The sequence below is a fragment of the Vanacampus margaritifer genome, chromosome 7, assembly GCF_051991255.1.
Source record: "Vanacampus margaritifer isolate UIUO_Vmar chromosome 7, RoL_Vmar_1.0, whole genome shotgun sequence".
In the NCBI taxonomy this organism is placed as follows: Eukaryota; Metazoa; Chordata; class Actinopteri; order Syngnathiformes; family Syngnathidae; genus Vanacampus; species Vanacampus margaritifer.
In genome coordinates this window covers 15,436,751-15,462,102 of record NC_135438.1, presented here as the reverse complement: position 1 = coordinate 15,462,102, position 25,352 = coordinate 15,436,751, and the positions used below count along the sequence as shown (strand labels likewise).

The following is a 25,352-nucleotide window of genomic DNA, read 5'->3' as shown; positions in this document are numbered from 1 at the left end:
AATTCAAGTAACAAATGAGAACAATTCCATGCTTGCATAACAATAGGATGGAAAAAACAAATAAAAATGCTGGTCATTATATCCAGTGATGGACTCTTGTAAATGTTTGCGCAATGGACGCATTTCCATGTGCAACTCACAGATAATCATCAAAGCAACAATTTTAAAATGTTACTGCATGAGCGCCCTAAAGCTGACTTCTCAGAATAGACGTTGAAATGACTATGATTACATACAGGAGTTTATATACAGTCTTGTTTATATATATATATTGATATAATTTGTTTTCTTTTTACAATTATACACACAAATGCAAAGCAAAACACATATTCTGACAAATATTAGGTGAGTTCAATTTATGTATTTAGGGAGGAGAAAACAGAGATCAAGTATGTTTTTGTGTTGCTGATTATTTTTTTCACCTGGATAACAAGATATGTCTAAATAGGAAAAACTTCTACATTGATGACCAGAGAGAACGGTGAAACACACAAGCAAATATATAGATGAATATGAAATAATTGTTTGGGGGGTTTAAAAATCTAGAGGGGGGGGGGGGCAGATTCCAGCACCTCACCACCTTACACTTTGACTATACAGTACATGTATTGTGTGCTGATTAAAATTGCACTGAACAAGTTGACATTTATGTAAGCACAAAAACAGTTTGGATGACAAGACAAAAATGCAGCGGATGGTGTTATTCAGGAGGATTGTGCCTTTATCGGGTGTTTCATTAACTTCCTGACATTTCCATCTCACCATGTCTGTACTAGTTTGAAAACATGGGTTCAGTCAATTCAAGTAAAAAATTGGTACCAGTATTTACTTTTAAGTATATTGTAACCTCTTCAATACTATGATGAAATTATATGAAGCTGAAACGCGTATCTTTGAGGTCAAGTGTGACTAGAAAGGAAATGTTCCGTAATTATAGCGACAAAATTATTGACACACACTATTTCATGAGTTGGTGAATGAAATAATGAATCAAGGTTGGGCTACACCTCTGATGTCTTCATGAATCGTGATTATTTAGCTAAGTGCTGCAAGGTACATATAGCCTCGGTTGGATAAACCAGTGACTACTTAACAACCTTTAAATAGGCCCGACTGAGTTGACACTTGTGATGCTAATTAGAGGACACACCTTAATTGAACATGTCCCCATGGTCAAATTATTTCCAATCTTTACCCATCATTCTTGTCCTTTTTCATGAGTTTTTTTTATGGTTTACCACAATCTTTCATTGGTTAATTTTCCCAATTTTTTTTTTTGTCAGATTCAAGTTATTTTTGTATTTTTTTGGGGGACTTTTTCTTTCATTAACAGAGGGCAACCAATAATGTTGTCCATGTGTGTATAACTAACTCTACATTTTTCTTCCCATTTTCACTGTCGGTTTAAAGTGTCTCAATACTTTTGTCCGTAATGCGTACCGACTGAGAAGTTCAAGATCAGTATTGGTTTTCTGGATTAGTGCATCGCACACATAAACAGCAGCGTGTGAATGCAAAATTTAGAGTGCCAACAGCCACAGAGGATTACAGTCAAGACATGATGCGTTGAAAGGCATACCAAAAACAAACATGGTATTGATATTATCATATGGTATGAAAAAAATAAATAATCATCACATACTGTACTGATATTGGCAGAGAACGGGCACCTCAGTCAGTTAAAAATCTGTATGCTGTACAGTACATTTTTAACAGCTTATATTTGTCATTTATGGAACAGTAACTACAAATGATTCTGATTAACCAAATTGAATGACAATGTACATGAAATAAAACGTTTAAAATCTAACACAAAATAATGTCCATTTTTAATCCTCATCATGAATCATGCAATTAACATTATTGCTTCCATGGATAGTTGTGTGTGAGTTTTCCCCCCCACACACACACACGTCACCATCTCTGATGATGAACCTTGCTTGGCCAGTCAATGTTCATACAACTGGTCCATCAGTCTCTTCAAGGTAGGTATCAACCCACAAAATGGAGCCTCACGGCTGAAATCAAGTTTTTAAGTGGCACCGGTACCGCGTGCCAGTCTCAGACGGTTACCGGGCAGACTAGAATTTTGTCCTCCAGCATGACGCTGATGATGAGGAAAACAAAGTAGAGCAGGAACATGAAGAAGCCGAGGAACTTGCTCATCCTCCACTTACAGGCTGCGATGGAGATGATGACGAAGAGGAGCATGAGGAAGAGGAGGACGATGGCGCAGAAAAGGCCGTTGCTGCTCACCTCCACCGGCTTGAAGTCGTTGAGGATGTTGTAGATGAGCCACGGGAACGGCAGACTAGACGGAAAGTTGGGAGTGCAATCATGAGCTGGTCGTATCATACCTCGTGTAAAAAAGCGTCCACTTACCCCACGGTGATGTCAAAAATGTTGGAGCCCACTGAGCTGGACACAGCCATGTCACCGAGGCCTTTCCGGGCCACGATCACACTGGTGATGAGGTCAGGGATGGAAGTGCCCGCTGCTAGAATAGTCAGACCCATGATCTCCTCCGTGATCCAGAATGTCTCCCCAACCTACAGGACAAAGAAACATTGGATTGATGCTTCATGATGTCATCATTTAACTGCAGCCAGAAACATGCAGAAAGGCTTAACGTGTCTCAAGATTACAAAAGACGAGGAAAAAAACAAAACAATAATTGGCACGTTTCACCCGAACAGGACGTGTTCTTGCCAGGCCTGCTAACACCGCCAATGACAAAAACACTTTAAGAGCCTGTAATGAGAATGAATGAGATTTGTTTCTCTTGTCCTCTTTTGCCCACTTTTTTTAAAGCCCTGTCCGGCCAATCTAAAAATAAAACGAAATAAAAAGATTCATGAAAATGTCCAGTTTTCATTGTAGGAGGCGCAGTGCACTGTTGTTACCACGACTGGTAGACCATGGACTGCCCCCAAGTCAATCGCGAGGAGTGTAGGGGGGGAAAAAAAGTAGCTTTTGTGTGTGCAGGTTTTATTGTTGTACTGTATGTATATTTAAAATACATTCTTTAAAAGAAAATAATTGCAGTTCAGCTTATTTCCTGATTGTTCAAACAAGGTCAACTAAGTCATAACATTTCATTGTATTTAATTTAATGAATAGTGAATGTGTTGGTTCTGCATATTTTGATTAATAAAATAAATATGCAGAACCAACACATTCACTATTTATTAAATTAAATACAATAAAATTGTATGACTTAGTTGAGTTTAAAATAGCACAAATAACATATAAAGCATACAACAATCTACTCTGCCACAGTACTCAGAAGCTATATGAAATTAGAGAGAGTCCTTATGACATAAGGGGTACAAGTGTCTACAAAAAAAATCAAAACAAGAACAAATATTAAGCAAAGGTGTGTTTCTGTGTAAATTTGTGGAATAATTTTTGGTACTGACCTGAAAAGTCATTTGCTGAGTTAAAAAAATAGGTTTATACATTTTCTTTCATTGAAATATGTTAACCTAGTATTGTATCTATTGAAGTAAGTCAAAACACAAGGGGTAGGACTAGATACGTTTTTAACTCCTTCCTACTCCCTTTGAGCATGTAAACTCTTTTCATTCTTCCTATTCTTGTTTTTTATTTTTACTTCAACTTCTATTTTATACTCTAATCTGTTTTATGTTTATATGTTCAATAAACAAACCAACCAAGGTCCCACGCAGAATTCGAGCTCACTGGTAGCGCTGTGCGCTCGCAAACCAGTGATGTAGTTGTGGCGCAGGTTTGATCCCTTTCATTCAAAAAATATATTTTAAAAAGTCATTATTTACTCATTTGTCAAGTAAGACTTCAAACCTGTATGTTTTTTTCTTTTAACCATACAGAGGAGACATACGTGTCAATAAAAATATTATAATGTATGGCGTTTTTGAGTACACATCTCAAACCTCTGTTCTCTTTTTCGGAAATCAATATATGAGAAGTTTGAAGATAATTGCTGAAAATGTGCCAAGGCTGACAACTGTGTAGTACTCAATAGTGGAGATATAATATAGCTTTCAACTGTTCTTCACCAGTTCAGTTTTCCTGATCTTTATTTTTATTTTTGGAGAGGGGGATAAAATGGCGACCAGTAGCGCTCTTTGGCAGCCGCTGTATAAGAACTGAGCACCTTTGTTCGCATCGGTGTTTATTGTTAACATTTTACTATTTCATTTTATATTCTACCTGTTTCGAATTTAGTTATAGTTGTGTAGATGTAGATATAACTATGTTAACTTAATATAGCTTGATGAGTAATGCTTTTGTCCTCTTTGTTATCTGTTCTCTTTTCCCAGAAATGAGAAAGTTAATACGTTTCTTTTATTTATCTAAGAAGTCTCGTTTCTGTTCGTTAGAAATCCGGTTTTTGAAAGTTCAAGGACGAGCTAGCATACTGGGAGAAAGTAATCAGATTTTTGTACTTGAATGGAGGGGAGAGGCGTTTTCCTGGGAATCACTGTTTTTTCTAATAAAAGTCCCGTGTCTGAGAGAGACGACACACATTTGGACAGAAACACGGCTTGGTGAAATTCCTTTGTGTCATCAGAAACTTTCTGATTAAAAAACCTTGCAAGGACCCTCTTCACGAGATCTCAACTCTGATTTATTTGAACACGCAAAAGATTACAAAAACAGGTAATCTAACATTATCCAGCACAATTGCAAGTAGTTAAGATCACCTGTCACATTTTTTTTACCGCTACAGGGTGAACTTAGCTAGCTAGCTAGTCCTACACCATTAAAAAAAATCCAAGTTACAGAAAAGCTCGGCGCGGTAATCTAAACCTCCAAGTTTGACGTATATTGTATTCGGGCTACCATAATATTTGAAACGTAACGCACTGGAGATATGTAACTAGCAGGAAGCATGTGCTAAATGTCTGTCATGTAGCGTGAGCCACAGGTTAAATAACGTGTTCCGCCTTGTTTAATAAAGAGTTAACTTTCCCTGAAGTGTCTCTTTTATGTGACTGTACACATCAACACAACACCAAGTATTGGAGGACCCCACAGCTGGTCTGCGGCGTCCAGAAGCTTCTTGTTAGCCTGCAAGCTAGCGCCTCTCGTCGCGCCATAGAACGCCCCCGCGATGACTCGGCTATTTTGAAACACTTGGCTTTTGTTTGTTCGTTGACTCGTTCAAATTTGACAGGCTTGTTAATAACACTCAATGGTACGTAAAATGTGTATGATACTTGTACTTAATTTTCACTCTACAGGGAGGGCAGCATTTACGCAGAACCGAAAGTCCCTCCGAAGGTTTGCACTGAAAGTCAACATCAACAAAAGGTTGATTCAGCGGATGCTTCGAAAGGTGATAAAGATGACATCAGGTTGTTGAGCATCATAGACTTTTTCCTGAAAGCCTTTACACAACTTGAAGTGGGTAGCTAAAGCTTTCTCACGCTCCAAATTTGCTGAATCAAGCTTTTGTTGATGCTGAGTAAGCAGTCGAGCCATTCTGGATAGGCTTTGCGCGGACACCTGCTCTAGGAGTTAATTATTTTTGTCAATGGTGGTAATAGAAACAGTTTTATGCCCCCGTGATGGGCTGCCCACCGGTCGAGGGCATCGCCCAAAGTCAACTGGGATGTGCTCCAGCTCACCCGCGACCCTAATGAGGATAAGTGGCATAGACCTTGCACGCATGATCTCTCGCTTCATGTCTGTCTTTTGCATTTGCACCATCAAAATAGAGCGTTGCAGGTTGATCTGGCTGTGGCTCAAGGCAGATTAGCCAGAGATTAGCGGCAGAGGTCATATATTTAACACCCTGACTGCTGCATTCGGTGTGCAGCTCCAAAATAGACAGGAGAGAATTATTTTTTTTTTTTAACCCTGGACAACCCAAGAACCCTTTTCTTCTTTGGAAAATTATGAATTATACATTAAATGACTGCTATAAATTCACTGAACACCAAAATATATGTTTTTTCAATTTTAACCCTTTTTTTTTTAACTAGCTCAGAGTTGCTAATTTATCAAAATATATATATAAAACATACTCCTAGGCATTCTGCAACATGATATGAAATAGATTAACAAAAAAAAACAACAACACAATTTTACCATCTGATGGTTTGCTAAGAAGATGGTTTTGTTTGGATTGATTTCCAGCTCAACAAAACAGCACGTTGCCAGCCATCTTGTCACCACCACTCTGGCTCATGTAAGTGCAATATTCATCCACTAGATGGCCCCATGCAGGGCTCAGAAGTGGCACTCTGGACTTTTGAAGTTAAATTTGTAAATTAAAAAAATAAAAAATAAATAAAAAATAAGGTCTTTGTTATTTGAGTAGCAGAATTTATAGGGGCCAAATTTGACCCCGTGGGTTCTCCAGGGTTAAGTGTGTGTGTGTGTGTGTGTGTGTGTGTGTGTGTGTGTGTGTGTGTGTGTGTGTGTGTGTGTGCCACTTACCTGATGAGCCCACCACACCATCAGATAGGAGAAGAAAGCAATCCAAGAGATGGAGCCAATGAAGGTCATGGGGAAGAACTTTTCTGAGGTCTGAAACAACCACAGAGGATATTATTCAATGCCCAGCTGCTCTATTTCATGGCCTGTATACAGTATAATAGCGCATAATATTATGTTCTCTCATGAAATGTAGAATATTGAAAGTTATAAATCATATTGCAATGGTTCTCAAACATTTTGCATCAAGAACCACCTCAAAAAGTACTCCGCTCTCCAACATGACCATAACGACAATAGTAGGCAAGTGTTGATCAAAATATGGTTGAGGTTTTATTCCTGAAAATTTATAATTAATACATATAATTTGTTATTGCAAACGTGAACGTTGGCCGGACCGGTGAGATGAACTAGCTTAGCGCTTGCTAGGATGGGGCTACATGCTAGTAGCCTACAAAACAATTGGGATGAATTTAACTCATTCAAACCCAAAACGTATAAATACGTTTTTTAATACTTTGTCCTTCACTCCCAAAAATGTATTCATGCGTTCTTCTGACATGAAAAGGTCGCTTAAAGCAATGGTAGTTATAACAAAAAACGGCCAGCAGGTGGCAGCAGAGTATAAGAGATCAGACAGGGCCATATTGCAACAAGCTCTTTTTTGCCAGTGTTTTCAAAAGGTTTGTGAATAATGATGAAACTTGATGATGATGAAAACGGGCAGACAAAACAAGTTTTACTTATTTTTGTCCCCTTTCATTTCTTTTACTTTACTTTGAACTTGAATATTGCTTTACAATTTTGCCTTTTTTATTTTTATTTTTTACAAATGAAATAAATGATTAATTGATTGATTGAAACTTAGCTATATTGCAATGCTAATTGCAGCAAAACGGAAATACAACAATAAACAAATGTACTTTTTTTCTGATGAAAGAAGAGACTCTAGTTTGTCTTTTAGTAGGTTTCATGTTTTTATAACAACAGAACACAATATTCTGTGGGCCTTGCAAAAACAGTTAAAATCCAGTAAAACAGCCGGGAGCGAAGGGGGTTGCTTCAGTGAAAATGACTGGGAGTGAATGAGTTAAAATGGGACCAAAACAACATCCTGGGTTCTACATTAGCCAGCGTAGGATCCTGGAGATTAAAGTGAATGCACTTCATTTATATAGTGCTTTTCCACCACAAGGCCATCAAAGCGCTTTACATTTTGACACAGCATCAAAGAGCAACTGGGGGTTCGCCATCTTGCTCATGGACACTTTGATGTGGTCACAACGGCCTGGAATCGAACCCACAATCTCAGGGTTGCAAGACCGCCACCCTATCACTCTTGTGATATCATTATTTTAAACTGAAAAGATTATTTAGATTACAGAACACTTATTCTCAAATGTTTTTTTTTGGTAACACATTATTATGAGTGCTTATTTGTGAATTTTGCTGCTTTTTCTTTCCATCTATCCATTTAAACAGTTTGTGTGTTTGTGTGCGTGTTGTCACCTCTCTCCTGACATCGGGCAGTGTGAGCCAGAGAGGAAAGACAATAGGGAGGATGACGAGGTAGGTGAGACGTTTCCGGGTAGTATCAGGCCAGGCCAGGCTGAGAGGCTGATCTTCATCTTCCTCCTCCTCGCCACCCTGACGGAAAGCCCGTTTGTGATATTGTATTTTCTGTCAAAATTTCTCAGCTGCTTTTATTGAAAGATTCAACATACCTCCTCTCCTATGACGCCATTCATGGGAGGCGTGACTTCCACTGCGACCTTGGTACTGGTACTTGTGGGAATGGTTTTGATGGCTTGAGGAAAGAACACACACAGAGACATTTGGGAATAAAAACGCATGAATTTAAATGGAGTGCAGTGTATGTCATATTGACTAAAAAAAAAAAAAAAAGTATCTTAACAAATAAATGGAAGAATAATTGATCAGGTCAAAGTGCTGATTGCCACTGCACATCAGTCAAACTGTATCCATGTTGTGCTAAATGTAACCATCCATACTAAAGAGAATTTTTCTTCCATTTTCTTTAGCTTACTGTATTTGTCAAACCGCTTGCGATGGACGGATGGAAATGGAAGATAACTCACCAATACCGTTGGCACTGACAGCCTGTTCTTCTTTACACTTCTTTTTTGCCATTTTGTGAAGGATTGAAGCCTTCTCTTTGAATCGTCCTTAATAAGAAAGTTTCAATTACTTGATTACATTTGTGCATTAGGGGAAATATGCTATTTATTATTATTGTTTTGTGTGTGTCAAAATAACTCATATAGCTACTGTATTATGTCGACTAATCTGTTAGGCGTGGTATTTGACAATGTTTGTCTCGTTGAAATGTTGGAGTGCAAGTGTCTGCATGTGTATTTTGCCTCAACATACCTTCATCACTCAGGGGGTCCAGTGTGTGTATCATGAGCTGGAAAATGCTGTTTCTCATCAATGAGTTGTGCAGTGAAGCACAGCTGCCTTCCCTCTGTAACCTTGGTTTGGCCTGTAAATATGTCAACGTTGTCACCATTGATAAATCTTACAAACTTTGCACACAGCAAAGCGGACTCACCATCAGTTTGTTCTCATCATCTGCAGGAGGGGCGTTGACCTGTTGGGGAAACAGAGGGAAAACGGTTCATTCTCCCCACATATTTTTTTTTTTACAATTTTTGCAATACCATGCTGGTCCACTGCCATAGATTTGGGGTGCCATGCGAGAAAAATAACACTTCAATTCCACTCCTAGAATCGTCACCACCTTTCTCCCACTTATGACACCAATTTACAATTCAACAATGGCAACGTTTTCAATTCTAGTCATTGAACTGTGACAAAGCAACTTATATTAGTTTCACAAATGAAACGCAATGAATCAATGTGAGCAAATAAGCAGGAGAGAATGAGCAGTAAAATCACAGTATAGTGTACAGTATTAAGTAAGCGCGTACATGTTGAGTAATATACTGTATAATTTTAGCTCCATTAAGACAAAAAGTAACATGTGACTTTGTTAGGGGGGGTGGGGGAGGGTAGGATTTGTGATTGGGGGGGGGGGGGCTTTGGCTAAATGATAATTTAATTAGAGAATCAAAATAAATTGCTTCTGTGCCAAATTTCCACCGAAACCTGTGCCATTTTTATCCACAGGAAATAAAATGTATAAATGCACGATTAAATGAACTGTCAAATTCATTTTTGTAATCAAAGTGCCTGCAGGTTAAATTGATTGCATATTTAATAAATACAATTAAAAAATATTACATCATTTAAACTACAGTACCTTGAACACTGGAAAAACAGCATTTGTCATCTGTCATAGAAATCAATTTATTAAATGGATTATTATAATTATTTGTAGTTTTATCATCTTTAATATATTTTTAAAAGCACCATTGCACTGTTTCACACCGATTTCAGCAAGTCTGTTTCTGCTTTCGCAATGTAGACCGCACGCCTCCCTGAATTTAAAGAGTGTGAGAAGATCCACATTTCTCGCTATGCCCATCTAAAAAAAAAATAATAAAAAAAACGAAAGACAACGCCACCCATGCGTGCACTTATACTGTACCTTGCGCAACATAGACAGAGCTTACACCTTCATTCATTCACACAAACATAAGTTTATTATTACAAACCTTCAATTTTTTTTTTTATTATCAACAAATGTGTCGCATCTGCGGGTATATTTACCTTCAACGCTGGAGCGCAGTTGTAATAACCTCGGGGGAGCGAGTGGTAATTATTCGTCGTCCATTCTGTTACAAAGCCGTCAAATTTTTCAACATCCTCATTATTACTGTCGACTCGTTACACTGATTCGAATTCCTCCCGTGCTGTCATCAATCGCGTCATTTATTTAATAACTCCCGCAAATCTGCGTCAGCCATAAATGCTTGAATAAAATTCCAAGAATTGGTAAAAACAAAATGACGTATCCGCAAGAATTGGTAAAAACAAAACAAAATGACGTATCCGCTCTCCCGGCTTTAAAGGCATAAGCGCACTGGAGCGCTCCCGGCACAAAGGGGGTGCGATGGTGTGCCGGGCGGCGCTTTTGGGCCCTTTCCCGCCGATCATTTCGCTACTTCGCCCATTTCGCCGGCGTTGGTTGAAATGAACTTTTGACGCCGCCGCGTCAGCGACAGCCAATCGGTGTCGAGATATTCCACGAGATATTGCAGACACCCGGAGCTGGACAACACCGCGAGCTACGTGTACCGCGACCGGGCCAAAAAGGAGATTGCTCGGAGGAAGAGGCGTGGATGTTGCCTTACCTGGTGAGTTTGTTTGTTTAATTGTCGAAGTGTGAAGCAAGCTAGCAATGCTACAATAAAGTTAGTCAGCACCACCTACCGAAGCGGAAATCGCTCCTCCTCCGTTGCGGCGCGGAGCGAAACAAATCCCATTTGAGAACGCCGCGAACAAACACGCGTGACCAGCGTAACGTCGCGATATTTTCGGCTCGGTCTGAACGTAGCATTACGGTAAAAGCGTGGACACGCGCGCCCGGCTTTAATGGGTTAAGGGATTTACAATGGTGGAATATCAGCATTGTCTCTTATCGAAAACCTTGGTATTAATAATTTTTGTGACTTAAAAAAAAAAAGCATAACATTTTTACAAATGTCTGGTTGGCTCAATAAAGGCTGTGAAACACTGCAATATAGATGGAGCATAAGTGTCATGTCTGGGTTGGACATTGTGTGGAAATGATTGAGAGAGCGTTGAGATGTGTGTTTGCTTTTTTTTTTTTTTTTTTAAGAGCTCAGTATTGTTCATTCGGTAATTTTACAGATTTGACATGTCATCATCATTGCTATCTTTTTTATTTTTATTTTTTATTTTTATTTTGTATGTATGGGTGTGAGTGCGTACTCATTAGTTCACCTAAAACCTAATAATAATCCCATACCATTCACCTAAACCGAATACTTTAGAATGAGAGATGTGTGTTTGCTGTCGTCACTGCAGGTAAGAAGATGTTAAGGGGATCAGAGAGGATTGGTGTCTTTCGTGCTATCTACAAGCAAACTAGCAGCTTCTCACTCTCCTTTCAACACAGAAACTGAATTAAATGTTTGCTTCAGTCTCTTAACTTTGTGCTAACTTCATGATGTTGTCAGGCTGATTTGAGGAGAGGTCTTCTTGTTCTCCACCCTTCTGCTTCCACCCTCTACCACCAGAGAGCATCTGACTATTATTAGCGGCTATAATGGGATTAGAGAGCATTAACCTTTGGGATTATTTAGCAGCAACCATTACACGAAGACAGGTGGACATCAAGTGCCTTGCAACAAAAATGGAAAAGCTCTTCGTGGGGGCGATGTTACGTAGCCAACAGGACAGCCGATTCCCAGAAGGCAGCAAAAGCCACACAGCATTTCATTGGTTCAATGCGCTTGTAACTTTAGACTATATTATATACAGTAATATGAAAGAATTTAGGATGAAAGCGCGGTACATGACATTTAGTGTTAAGTGTGAAACAGTTTTTTTTTTAAAGCCCCAAAAATGCAAGTCATGCTTCTTGAGAGGCAGTTTGTTACTAGCAACTGTTAGATGATCATCAGAAGGAATGGAGGGGCTTGCAGGCTCATGCTGCAGATCATCAGCTCACAGACTCAACTAGCTTGATTTGCATATCATCCTGGTTTGTTTCGGTCTGTGGAGTGTTCTAGTTCTCGACATCGGTCTTGGGCTCGAGACCGGTGTTGAGCACACTTTTACTATTTATTGTCTTGGACCAAACTAGTACTACTGTGAACAGTGTGCAACGCATAGTGCCTTCCTGGTATCACCTGGAGTGTGTGTTTCATTGTACTATCTCAGAAAAAAACACAGCAGATATTGTTTTTGTTGCAAATGTAATGAAAGAAGATATTGGTTATTTGGTTCATTTTTTGGTGATTACAGTCTTGGTCGCATCTCAGTTTTGACTTCCATAGTCTTGGTTTTGTCTTGGTTTCAACCTTCAAAAGTCTTGGTCTTGTCTCAGCCTTGATTTCCAAAAGTTTTGGTCTTGTCTTGGGTTTGACCACCAAAAGTCTCGTCTTGTCTCGGCCTCCACCTACAAAAATCTTGGTCTTCTCTTAGTTTTAACCTCCAAAATTCTTGGTCTTGTTTCGGTCTTGACGTTCAAAATTCTTGATCTTGTCTCGGCCTCAACCTACAAAAGTCATGGCCTTGTCTCGGTCTTGACCTTCAAAAGTTTTGGTCTTGGCTTGGTTTCGACCTTCAAAAGTCTTGGTCTTGATCTTTTTTTTTTTTTTAAAGAATATTTTATTTTTTACATGTCAGCAATTTGTACAAACACATAACAATCCAGGTAAGGTACAAACAGTCTTGTCTCTGTCTCGACCTCCAATAGCTTTGGTCTTGTTTTGGTTTCAACCTCCAAAAGTCTCGGTCTTGACCTCCAAAACTCCTGGTCTTCTTGGCCTCAACCTCCAAAAGTTTTGGTCTTGTCTGGGTCTCAACCTCCAAAAGTCTTGGACTTGTTTTAATATCTTGGTCTGAACCTCCAATATTGTTGGGTTTTTTTTTACGAATATTTTTATTTTTGTTTTTTCAGCAATTTGTACAAACACATAGCTTTGGTCTTGTCTGGGCCTCAACCTCCAAAAGTCTTGGTCTTGTCTCGGTCTCAACCTCCAAAAGTCTTGGTCTTGTCTCGGTCTCAACCTCCAAAAGTCTTGGTCTTGTCTCGGTCTCAACCTCCAAAAGTCTTGGTCTTGTCTCGGTCTCAACCTCCAAAAGTCTTGGTCTTGTCTCGGTCTCAACCTCCAAAAGTCTTGGTCTTGTCTCGGTCTCGACCTCCAAAAGTCTTGGTCTTCTTGGCCTAAACCTCCAAAAGTCTTGGTCTTTTCTTGGTCTCAACCTCCAAAAGTCTTGGATTTGTTTTAATATCTTGGTCTGAACCTCCAAAATTGTTGGTCTTTTCTCATTCCCAACTTCCAAAAGTATTGGTCTTATCTCGGTCTCGATACTCTCTAGTCTCGATAAGGTCTCGGTATCGGTTGGTGTGGTCTTGGCTACAACACAAATCTTTGTTTGACCTTGTACTATGTTACGAAGCACAATAACACTCCATAATTTTGACTTTCAATGTGAAGTGATTGGAAAAGTGGATGTCAAGTGATTGCCTCTGTTGAGTATGTTAATACAAGACCAATCCACAGACAGTACAAGTCACGAGCACAACCGACCAAACCACTCTCCGTACAGAATCAAGAGGCATCTTCACAATGTCATATAGAAGACAAGACGTGTTGAAGGAGTAAGTGGTGATGAGAGAGATACTTAAAATGGTCTCTTCTGACATTTTCCTGCCCTTTAAAATGCAAAGCAGATTTAGATTTACATTTAAGACATGCAACACCTTTTTAGAATACTTAAAACCCAAATGTCTGTCGATGAATTGAGCCCAAGTCGTTGTGCTGTTACATCAGCCCCATTCTGCGAGCGGAATGGTTTTGAGTCTGGACCTGGTTTCTAAAAGTAGACGCTAAAGATGAAGCCTGATCTTTAAGTCAGCACGAAGACACCGTGGCCTGTGGCTGCGTCTGGTACACCCTTTCTCAGTGACAGAAGCACAAGACAAACATTTATAACCTTGCACTGAGGAATTCACATGCCTTTGACCTTCTGTTAATTCCTGAGTGGTGTATAAACACCTTGTGTGCTCCTGGCTCATCACACTGTCTGACCTCTGCCGTCTGTGAGAAAAACATTCTCCCAGGAGCACATGAAAAAAACGACCTTTGTAAATGTATGTTCATGACTTTTAGCTGTATTTAATGACTATTTCATAAGACTTTCTTTAAAAAAAAAAAAGAAAGTCAATTCAATACTAGAAACCAATTCATGTCAGGTCTGTTATAGTTTGGCGACTACCTGAATGTGGACGGATAAGCAGAGATAATGCGCTCGTGTTTGTGAAGGACGATGAGCGATAAATGTAAGGACTGATGGATGGAGGGACAACCAGAAAGATTTATAGATGGATAGATGGGTGTGTGATAAATGCAGAGATCAATAGATTAAATTACGGATGACAAAATGGATGGATGATAGGAAATGATGACAATGGATTCATGTAGTAATGATAGATCCAGAAACAAACAAATTGATGGGAACTTGAAAGGATTGGGTTTATGGAGAACCAAAAGTGTACGGGTGCAGAGATACAGAGTGGGATAGATAAGATTAGGAACAGGATGGAGGAACAGAAGGACCGATAAAGGGGCAGTCAGGTGGATATTTGGACAGTTGGTTTGATTCGTGGATGGTTAGATGGACAGACAGTGGGATGAACCAATGGATGGATTGATTAATGATGATCAAGCCGATAGGTGATTGGACGAATGGGTGAACGGCGGAGTGGGCGAAGAGGCCGACAGATGGATTAAGGGACAGATAGTTCAATGGAAGAAGGGTTGATTGGGTTGGAAGGATGGATGAGCAATGAAAGTAGTTGGATCAACTCATGGATGGATGGATGAATGGATAAACAGACAATGAACAAATAGATGGACGGATATAGTAGGTTGACCCAATGGATGGCTTGCTAAACGGATTAATGACAATCAAACAGGCGGTTGCATAAATGGGTTGATGACTATAGATCGAAATGTACACAGAGGACAGATGGACAGTTTGGTTTTCGAGAAGAAATGGACATACCTTAGGCGCAGTCTCCATTATATCCACCCGGTGTCTGCCCAGTTGTCTTTTGATGAGCAGTTCTATTTTGGCATTGAACTTCATGAACGTCACATAGGTGCAGTAGCACATGAGCAGGCCGATACTTTCCGTCAGCGTGATTTCATTATCCAGAAAGAAGTAGATGAGCATGAGCAGGCCGATAATGTAGAAGGAGACGTCTCTGAACAGAGGCCACCAGGTGAGGTTCAGCACCTCTTTGGAGAAGATGGCGCACATGCCGATCACGAACAAGATGTTAAAGACGGCGGAGCCAACGATGGTGCCGATGCCCACGTTACTGTGGGAGACGAAGACGCCTATGACGGAGGTGAACAACTCTGGAGCCGAGCCGCCCGCCGCCATGAAGGTGGCTCCTGCCACATCGTCAGAGATCTCCAGCTTTTCGGTAATGACAGTCAGCGCCGGGACAAAGAATTCATCGCACACAATGGCTAAGGCTATAAACATGTATAACATGCCAAACATATGAAACGCCACAAAGCCTTGGCGTCTGTCCTCCACGCTAAAATAGTCTGTTGGGTAGTCCCCGTGATTCATCTCGATTTCTGATGTTTGCTGGGTGGCAGGTTCGGACGCATTCTGGTGCTCTAGGAGAGTTCTTTGGGGCACCTCTGCATCACCTGAACCCTCGGATTCAGGCTGACTGGTGGTGACAAGAGACAAGGCACTCCATGAACACACTGAGCAGACCACCGCCAAGCTGAAGATAAAGCCAAGAATTCTCCCAGGCCGCAGTTTTCTCTTCACGCCCTGATAGTGGTGCCTCATGCAGCTGCGAGGAGGTCCGAGAAGGGGAACGAAGCTGGACGAATCCATGGTGTCTTGTCTTCTTCTGGGCAAGAAGGACTCCATCATCTTTGGGTCTCAGGCAGAGCTGAAGGATCTCCAATCACCTCACCCAAAGATGGGTTGGTGGTGCCGTTGGCTACAAGGGCGGGGATTTGACAGGCCACGCTGGTTCACGGATTGGTTTGCATTTTGCTTCTCCTTTTAAACCCAATGGAGGCCTTTCAGTCGGATTCCAGGGTCTAGCCCATTTGAAGGCTTCCTCATATTACTCCCTAGACACACACACAAATAAAACATTTTAATTCACAAGAACTATCCCAATATTACAGTCAAGTACAAAAGACAACCATCACTGAGATACCACAATTCTACCTTTGCAAAAATTTCAAATAATGATCACTTTTAAATGGCAATGTCAAAGTAGAATGAATCTTGCGACATACTTATTAATAAATGTGTGCACTGCATCATATTGAGTGCTGTAGCCATTATTTTGACTATCATGGAGAAGCTAAGTGAGATAACTAAAATATTAGAAACTTTTCCGTATAAAGCAACATAGTTGGCCACCAATGCAACAATTTTTTTTCCACAATAATAAACATATTGTTAAATAACTCACAACACCTCTCTGACCGTGTCAAACCTGAGCATTATTATATGGTCTCATTAGATTCAAGTGCAATATTGTGGCGCTTGGTTACTGTATGTCAAATATACCAATAGTAGACAATAAGAAGGTACTGTGAATAGTGAATACTACTGCACTTTTACATATTTAATTCATTTTGGTGGTAAAACGAACTTCAGTACATTAACCTGAATGGAAAATAGCCACGGTTTGATATGTCCTCATGTAAACTCTTATATCTAAACTGTTGTAAAGCACATGTGAAACGGAATCGAGCCTTGTTTAGACTGCAGTCCTCCCTATTTCAAAAACATGTTTTTGAAGCAGGACACTACTCATAGAGAGGGTGCGTGGGAGAGGGCTTGGCCAGCCCGGCTTCTCATGCTCGCCCCTACTAAGAATAAAGAATAAAAGACGGAGTGGCACGCGGTTTGGGTAGAGTCAGCTGAGGGAAGCGTACGTTCGCCCAGCCGTTAAGCAGCTCGTTCTACCCGGACCGTCGGCTCTCCGGTCCAGTGTCAAGGTAAGCGCTGATGAGATTATATTATACTGCTTAGTGTTGATTGCTGTTTGCGGGGAATAAAGGACACAATTATTCTAGCACAGTATATCAGTCTCTGTGTATTCATTGTTGCCGCCAATCACTCACGATCCTGCATAAAAATATAAAGGTGAAGCAGTGTTTTTCACAAAACATAACCTTATAGGTATTTTACGGTGCCAATTAATGAACTTTATTAACTTAACGTACATGAATATTTTAACTGAAATGTATTTGCAAATTAAACATGAGAAGTTCATCACTAGCAGGCAAGAAAATGATCAAGCTTGCATGAAAAACTAAATACATGATAAAATGGACGCAAATCGACAGTACATTTTCAACGCCAATTTTAGTTTTATTTTTGCCCTGCTTGGCTATATTCTGTGACTGCAGCAGCCTTCTTAACATTGTGCTGAGAACCTGTGAGCATCTCCTGACATTAGTGAAATCTTATTAGGAGGCTCTCTAATCCCTGATAAGATATACTTAGATAAGCCACAGAGCCAGCAGCACACTGCTCGCTGCACTAAGTTAAAAAGTAGACCTCAGCATAAATCAAACATCAATTTTAAGGTTGAAAAAAAATAATAATTGCATACAAGGGCAAGATGATGTATAAATTTCAAACTTCATGACTGATTCACAAGTGTTCATCTAAATAAATAAATAAATATATATATATATTTATATATATATAAAATTGGAAGAAACTTTAATCTGGGAATCAAAGAAGCACATCAGAGCAACAGCATACTATAGCCAAAGATTAAAAACCACACAAATATGCACATAAGAAACTCTACTCTCACCTGAGTTGGAGGTTGCTCTGCCAACTGGCCCGAAGATGGAATAATAGTCCAGTCAATTCAATCCCAAAGAAAAAAAAAAAATCCCACCTGATGTTTACTTCAAAGCTGCTAATCGATGCATTCTCCGTGAGATATTCCACCCGGAGACGAAGTTCCAAAGCGAACAAGCCAAGCGCTGAACGCCAAGTGCTCCTCCCCTCGCTCCTTCTCCCCCCCCTTAGACGCTGCCTCCCTCCTTCTGCATCTCCCAGTTCCTCCCTCTTCCATTCTCACCTCACCCCACCATCTTTTCTCTTCATCCTCACACCCAAGTCGATGGGTGTTGTCAGCCTCAACGAGCTTACGGCGCGATAAAGCTGTGGCCTACCGTGCTATCGGGTCACTGGCCTGCGGAAAACTATTCCCAGTACTTTTCTTTGATGTAACAGCAAAGTTCAACTGAGATGATGCCAATGTTATTTACAGCAGGGGTCATGAACCTTTTTGAAACGGAGAGTTCATTTGTGGGTACTCGTGAATAATGCAAAAGTATACGAGTTATCATTAATAATTGTATTTTTCAACAAAGAACGTTTCAGTGAATGCGCATGGGAAACTGGTGGTGTACTGTTCAGTACCTCCAGCAAGGTTAAGAACCAGTGATTTAAATAATCTGGCCTTTTGTTTCTCATCTCCTACTGTTCCTATCCAATTAAACAGGAGTATACTTAATGGAGTGGCGCTCTTACTTTCACTCACCAGCAAATGTTGCTGTGGACGACTTAGGCAAAGATTGGCTCCATCCTGAGCCTGCCAAGACCCCTGTAACAATCCTCTACCATCTGGGAAGGCTTTTACAGTAAGTAAGGGAGGACAAATCGATTTGGACTCACTATACATTCTCACATAAGGGAATATTTTACAACTTGAGGTGACTTTTCTTTTTTTACATTCTTTGAAGACAGTAGTTGCTAAATTAAGGCCTGCGCAAGTGTCCTGTCAGGACTAAACCTGTTATATAACCAAGCAAACTAAGATAGACTTCCTTCAAGGTAGCCTGAGATACAGTAGATCACCTGCGTAATAAGTCTCTTCCCATGCAAGAGAAACCACACTTGACTTTCCGTACCACAAATAGTATGGATGCTTTTTAAAAAAAAAAATATATATTTCTCCTGTTCAAAGGGACTGAAAGTGTTAACGTGTCTGATGAGTTCCTGCCTCACACAAGCAAGGAGAGAATTCCCTAGGTATCACATTGTCAGTAAAAATATATCAGCCATGGTTTTTTTTTTTTTTAAACATTGGTTAAATTCAGAAATTATTGGGCTTTATTACATTCTTGATCAGGTTAAGTGCAAATTTTATTACATTTTGAGGAAATTATTCGATTAGAAAGTGCTACAAGCCCTGCGCTTAGGTCACCCTTTTAGCAATGGGCTTGCGTGGGCTCTGTCGTTTTTTTTCTTTGGGGTTGTCTATATTTGATGGTTTGCGCCAGGGCCTACGACGAGGTGAAGGTGGCCTTGCCTGCGCTTGTTTCTCTTCTGTGAGCCAGTCCCGTCTTGGAACGATGGGCGATTATGACACCTGAAGTGTGTTACTTGAGTTCGTTCATTCATAATTTAATCACTACTTGATTTACTTTTAGCAACCAAAGCACATTGGTTAAAAAAAAGAAAAAGATTAACATTCTCTATAATATGGGTAAAGGTGAGTTCATGTGTAGAAAAGTAACAATGTCATGTCAATGTACCCAACTTTTAAGGTTTGATGTCAAACGTAAAGTGCTTTACAAATAAAATGTATTATTATTAATATTTATTGTCAAGCAACACAGCCATGAACCAATCTACCATCTAACCAGATATCCTTTTTTATGCTTTTTGCGTACATCCATCCAATCCTGGGGATTAGCTGCTATATTGAATGCAATGAAGTATAAACCAATGTCACGTCATGTGCAATGTGTTACTTGTTTACATAGATGAAAGGATACAAAAAAATACACTAACTTCTGACATGCGGATGTACATTTATTTTTATTAGGCATAAACATTGAATTATACACAACGCAATGCAACATGCGACAATTTAGTGCATCTTGCTGAGGATAATTAGCAGCATCCACCACAGTTTGTGACAGTGGCTACATTTGATTCGTTTTTCTTCAGTCTGTCTCAAACGAAGGCCCCAAAGTGGGTTTGTGCCAGCTTAGAAGACAATTACCTCCTCCTCTTCCTGATTAACAAACCTATCTGAAAGTGAATCACCCACCATATTACGCCCACATGATTCAGATCATCACCATTTAAGTGCTTCTCACCCCAACCTCAAATCTCTCCTCTCTATCCACAGCACTTAGCCTTCTTTCCATAGCTGTCCACCACGTCCGGTGAGACACTCTCGTCTTCCCCTATGTCCGCTGTGACGGCCTTGCCAACCAGCTTGAAGATGTCCTCGGCCGCTACGCCCATGGGTTCGGCCACCTTCACTGTCAACATGTCCAGACTGAGGACAGTCCCTTTGGGGATCTTCACCTTGGCCACAACCGACTTCCCCAGCTGGAGAAAAGGAATGTAATTAATAGCCATTTTAAAAATGTAATTGTTTACTCAGGTGTGAAATATATTTCTCAAACAACAAAGTCAAACACAAACATTCTTTATTTTATTTCATGTAAATTATTATTTTGAATAATTATTTTTTAACAAAGGCCTAGTCAAATGGGACTTATTTTAACACAAATATATGCCACACAAATGACAAAGCTTTAGAAATGTGACAACAAACGTGATGGTGGCGAACGTCACATGACCACACTCAGAAAACAGGTGAGCCTTGTGATTGGTCGTTATCTAATGCTGCATTTGCGGAAAGTGGGAAGTCAGACTTTTCCAACTTCATACCAGGAAGTGTGTACGGGAACGCCTACTTGAACTCGGAAATCCCACTCGCAAAATCGGGGGGGTGAAATAAAGTACCCCAAATTCACCCACCAACTTCAATGTGATGTCACTCAATGGCGACCACTATAAGAAACAGAGACCGTGAATGGTAAAACACAATTTACTTGAGTATGAAACTAGAAAGCTTTCTTTATTTATAAATATTCAACATGAATTCACGTAACACAATCTAAGTGACAGTATGCCGCCATCAATGAACTGTATGGAATACTTAAGAAATAAAGATTGAAAAAAAAACCCAGAATATTTACCTCATTCTTCACTGTTCCTCTCCTATTTGATTTGTCGTGAGAAGACAAGTTTGCTGGAGGTTAAAATGTGTTTTGAGGATGCAAATAAAAAAATATATTTTTTAGGGCTGGGGAAAAAAAGTCGGCCAAGTCGGTTGGGTCGACGCAAAAATGTATGCGCCGAAGGTTTTTTTTAAAAAAAAATTTAAACATATTTGGGGCACCTGGAAGTTGTCGGAACCAATATTTCATGCTTCCGCACGGACACTTATTGCTGACTGACTCCGACCGGAATTCACCACTACTAACTAAGATGCTTCTTAGGCTTTGTTTGTGGTCTCTTTAGACTGAAAAGGGAAAACATTTGTGTCGTTACATGTTCTTATGTTTGCAACAAAACAATCCGCGTCATAATCGCTAAATAAATCCAGAAAAATAAAAAAAATTAAAAAAATATATATATTTTTTTAAAAATCGCTAAATAAATAAAAGCATGCATTTATTGGAGCCAAACGCACGTAAGATGGCGGCCCTATGTGTCTTCAGCTAAATTTGGACATTTCTAATGCTATTTAATGACAAAATATGTCCTAACTATTGACTGCAATATTTTGCTTACGTATGTCCAGTGTGTTATAGGCCCAGGAGTTGCAATAATGTATTTTGTGTCTTGCGGAGCGGCGATATCGCACCTTGTCACGACACGGCTTCTCGCAAGGTAGCAGCTCCTTGATACCGCTTCCCAGTGCCCTCTCTACCAGTCGGATGGAACGAACCAGCTCGGCCAGCTCAGAAGCCACCAGAGATGCTGCGTGGTCGCTTCCCTTCCAAGTCTTGTCCAATGTGATGTGACGCTCTATGACCTTTGCCCCTAGGGCAACAGCCGCCACTGAAACGCTGATTCCAGACTCGTGGCCGGAATAACCAATTGGGATATCGGGGAATTCCTTCTGGTATTCCTGTTGATGAGAAGATAAGGCTTGTTGCTACCATATCATTTCAATTGGGTTTAGGTTATAGCCATTTTTGTTGTATTTACAGTGATCACTCTGAGGTTGACATCTTCCGGCTCAAGGGGGTAAGCGCTGGTACACTGCAGAATGGCAAAATTTTCGTTGTGCTCCTTCACGGTCTTGTACACCCGACGCATGGTCTCCATGGACTGCATCCCACTGGACACCACCATGGGACGTCCTACAATATGCACAAGAAGTGCAAAAATAAGATCATATAAAGCAAAGTTATTTAATGGATGCAAGGTTGTGTTTCTAATAGGTGCTGTGCCACGATGAGTCGTCAGGTCCATCATCCACTAGAATCAGTCTCTCTAAATTCTCAACCTTTAAATGAGCAAAGGCACAAATTTGACATTGGTAAATCTCACAAAATGCCACTACCAGTACTGAAATAATGATGCTCTCATCTAAATGTATTCACAAATTAACTGTGTCTGTGCTCTGACTGCCAACAGTTTAACACAGATTAATTATGCATCTTCTGCCATCTAGTGGAAGAACATTTAGTTGCTCTGCTTGTCTAAACAGTCCCCCTTCAAAAGTATTGGAACAGCAAGCTCAATTTCTTTTGTTTTTGTTGTATACTGAAGACATTTGCGTTTCTGATGTGTTAAACAAGTCAGGACAGAGCACCTTCTTCCTAAAAGGAATACCATTTACTATTTGATGGCATAACCACTTTCAATCATCGTCTCAAGCCTGTGACCCTTCACCAGACTGTTGCATTCTTCATTTGAAGAGCTTTTCCAGGCCTTGACTGCAGCCTCTTTCTCTAATTTTGTTTCTGGAGGTTTCTCCCTTTAGTCTTCTCTTCAGGAGGTAAAATGCCTGCTGGTTAAGGTCCAGTGAATGACTTGGCCAGTCTTAAGACCTTGCATGCTGCTCCATGCATACAAGCAAATTATGAAATTGAGCCAATACATTCCCACGGCCACTAGTTGAGGAAATCGAATTCATACTCAATTCAGGTATTGACAATTCCGATCTTACGTCACAAGTCAAAATGGTGGTCAACTTGGTGAAAGGAAGCTCTCGGCTCACTGGAAAGCACTGGAATTTGGATCGTTGTATTGGATTTCAAAATGTATTGAAATGTCGTTTGACTACTATAACTGCTAGTCACGGGCAAAAGCAATACAAGACGACGCCTGCAAGGAACGCATTTGCATTGCGGAAATATCAGAAATGCCTGAATGTTCGAATTGTCAATTATCACCTTTCTTGGCAGTCTTCTCCAGGTAAGGGAAGTTGTTGGTGTCTCCTGAGCCCACTTTAAAGAAAGGCACATTTAGCTCATGGAGGAATTCTACCGCCATCTAAAAGGTGCAAATAGTTCAGGTGGAAAATGTGTTTTATATACTTGTTTAAAGCGTAAAACCTGCAAATACATTAAGTGGCCTACCTCATCCATCCCAGAGGCAGTGAAGAAGATCCCCACTTCTTTTGCATACTTCTGCAGCTCCCTGTACTGCTCATGGCTGAACTCCAGGTGGCGTTTGTGTTCACCATATGTGTCCCCCCATGAGTGTTTGGCCTTGTATGGACGCTCTAATGCACGTTTGTTAAACTTGTGCTGCAGCTCACTCTTCTGGAACTTGGCACAATCCGCACCACAGTCCTGTAAAAGTGCAGTCAAGTGAGGCTCGAGTATAACATATATTTGAATCAAGGTACAACATCTACAAGTAGTACCACAAACGAATAAAAACACAATGTTAGAGAGACTGGGTAGGGTTGGAAAGGGAGTAGCCCCTGAGAGTGTGTACATAACACACTAAACAAATAAAACGTTACAAATGAACTGTCAGCGGACTGAGAGGTTTAGAACTGAGTACATTTTGAAATTACTTATTTTACTTTTGGTTCATCTAGATTTCTGTCTTTATTCAGCTTCCCCATGTCCATTTGTTGTGCGGCTTTTGTTGCATACCCGTGTAAAAGTTATTACCTTTGCCATTTTGATCATTTTCTTAGCGAGCTCGATGTCCCCCTGATGGTTTTGCCCAATTTCAGCGATGATGAAGCACGGATTGTTTGCTCCAATCATTCTACCGGGGCAAATCTCGAACTTTAAAGGCATGGTGACGACAGAAAAGAAAAACAAACACTATGTGTAACGATGAATGAAATTGCTCGAAGAGAAGCGAAGAGTTTCTCTCGCCATGAACTCAGGAAGACCGACCCGGAACAGTTAATGTGACGCATTTCCCGGAAGTTCCACCACTTCCGCGTTCGTTGCACGCTCCTTTTTTTTTTTTTTTAGCTTTCTGTTCCTCTACTCTGTTTTATGTTTGTTAGTTAGTTAGTTTGTTTGTTTGTTTGCTTGCTTGCTTCTATTGACAATATTTTCACAATGCAAATGCTTCATTTACACGGTGTAAACAAACGCTGTATTGTCTTGCTTTTGCCAGTGACTAGAATACAAACCATTTCATCACATTTTGAAATCAAAATAACCCTCACAAATCAATCGAATTACAACAATCCAAAATCCAATGCTTTTCAATGAGCAGAGAGCCACTTTGACTTGTGACGTAAACTTGGAATTGTCAATAGTATTCTTTTTAGTTGTTCTGTTCAGTTGTTCTGTTCTTTATTGTAATAGAAGATGAAATTATTGATTGTCTGGAATTCCAACAATAACCCACCAAAACCTAATGACAATTGCAAAATAAGTTTGACTTAATTAATATTTGTGTATGAACTCTAGTCCGAACAACACACTTACATTAGTAAAAAAATTAATTTAAAACGTGAAATGTAATGAAATTCACTAACATAAGTAGTACATGTTAGGATTTTCCTATAATGCATACAGCATAAAAATGCTTTTATTTTACATTTTGTCTAAATTAGTGTGGTTACGGTAAATGCTGTTCATTCTTTCTTACTGTAGATTCTCAATGTTTTATTATTGTGAGATTAGCTACTCAATGAACAATTAAATGACACGTCAACATCCAAGTGATATTATAGTATACTTAAAAAAAAATGCTGTGTTTTTTCTTATATCTGAACACTTTGCAACCCTTATGAGGAATAAGCGATCATGAAAATGGATGGATGCACACTTCAACAGGTCAACAGGTTTTTGTAATTAATCACATGACTTCACTAGTTAATTGACGATTAATCACAAATGTTATATCTGTTCCAAATGTACAATAATTTTCTAGGTTTTCATACTCTTGTTAACAAAAGTGGAAAAAAATTTCAAACTAATAAAAATAGC

The 25,352-nt window shown here is 39.9% G+C and overlaps 2 protein-coding genes across 2 annotated transcripts; both read right to left on the bottom strand.

The window, feature by feature from the left end:
• Positions 1–1,562: 1,562 nt before the first annotated feature.
• On the bottom strand, positions 1,563–18,101 carry slc24a2b (solute carrier family 24 member 2b). Its single transcript, XM_077571469.1, has 10 exons — positions 17,927–18,101; positions 15,112–16,214; positions 8,999–9,037; positions 8,818–8,929; positions 8,526–8,612; positions 8,151–8,233; positions 7,936–8,073; positions 6,430–6,519; positions 2,383–2,549; positions 1,563–2,311 (listed from the first exon to the last, which is right to left on the bottom strand). Exons 2-10 carry the CDS (start codon positions 16,006–16,008, stop codon positions 2,062–2,064), a joined length of 1,863 nt encoding a protein of 620 aa, XP_077427595.1. The 5' UTR covers positions 16,009–16,214; positions 17,927–18,101; the 3' UTR covers positions 1,563–2,061.
• Positions 18,102–19,928: 1,827 nt separating this feature from the next.
• LOC144055589 (N-acetylneuraminate-9-phosphate synthase-like) lies at positions 19,929–24,330 on the bottom strand. The gene is made up of 6 exons (XM_077571700.1): positions 24,069–24,330; positions 23,523–23,738; positions 23,337–23,436; positions 22,144–22,298; positions 21,797–22,063; positions 19,929–20,469 (listed from the first exon to the last, which is right to left on the bottom strand). The coding sequence occupies exons 1-6, from the start codon at positions 24,198–24,200 to the stop codon at positions 20,254–20,256; spliced, it is 1,086 nt and encodes a 361-aa protein (XP_077427826.1). The 5' UTR covers positions 24,201–24,330; the 3' UTR covers positions 19,929–20,253.
• Between the last annotated feature and the right edge of the window lie 1,022 nt (positions 24,331–25,352).

Excerpts from the sequence above, each read along its gene's own strand:
- slc24a2b (XM_077571469.1), bottom strand. The coding sequence starts at position 16,008 with ATGATGGAGTCCTTCTTGCCCAGAAGAAGACAAGACACCATGGATTCG. Across the intron at positions 8,613-8,817 it reads GGACCCCCTGAGTGATGAAG|GACGATTCAAAGAGAAGGCT; the intron begins GTATGTTGAGGC and ends TTTCTTATTAAG. Across the intron at positions 6,520-7,935 it reads TGCCCGATGTCAGGAGAGAG|ACCTCAGAAAAGTTCTTCCC; the intron begins GTGACAACACGC and ends TGGTTGTTTCAG.
- LOC144055589 (XM_077571700.1), bottom strand. The coding sequence starts at position 24,200 with ATGCCTTTAAAGTTCGAGATTTGCCCCGGTAGAATGATTGGAGCAAAC. Across the intron at positions 23,437-23,522 it reads CTGCCTCTGGGATGGATGAG|ATGGCGGTAGAATTCCTCCA; the intron begins GTAGGCCACTTA and ends TGCACCTTTTAG. Across the intron at positions 22,299-23,336 it reads GGAGAAGACTGCCAAGAAAG|GACGTCCCATGGTGGTGTCC; the intron begins GTGATAATTGAC and ends TGCATATTGTAG.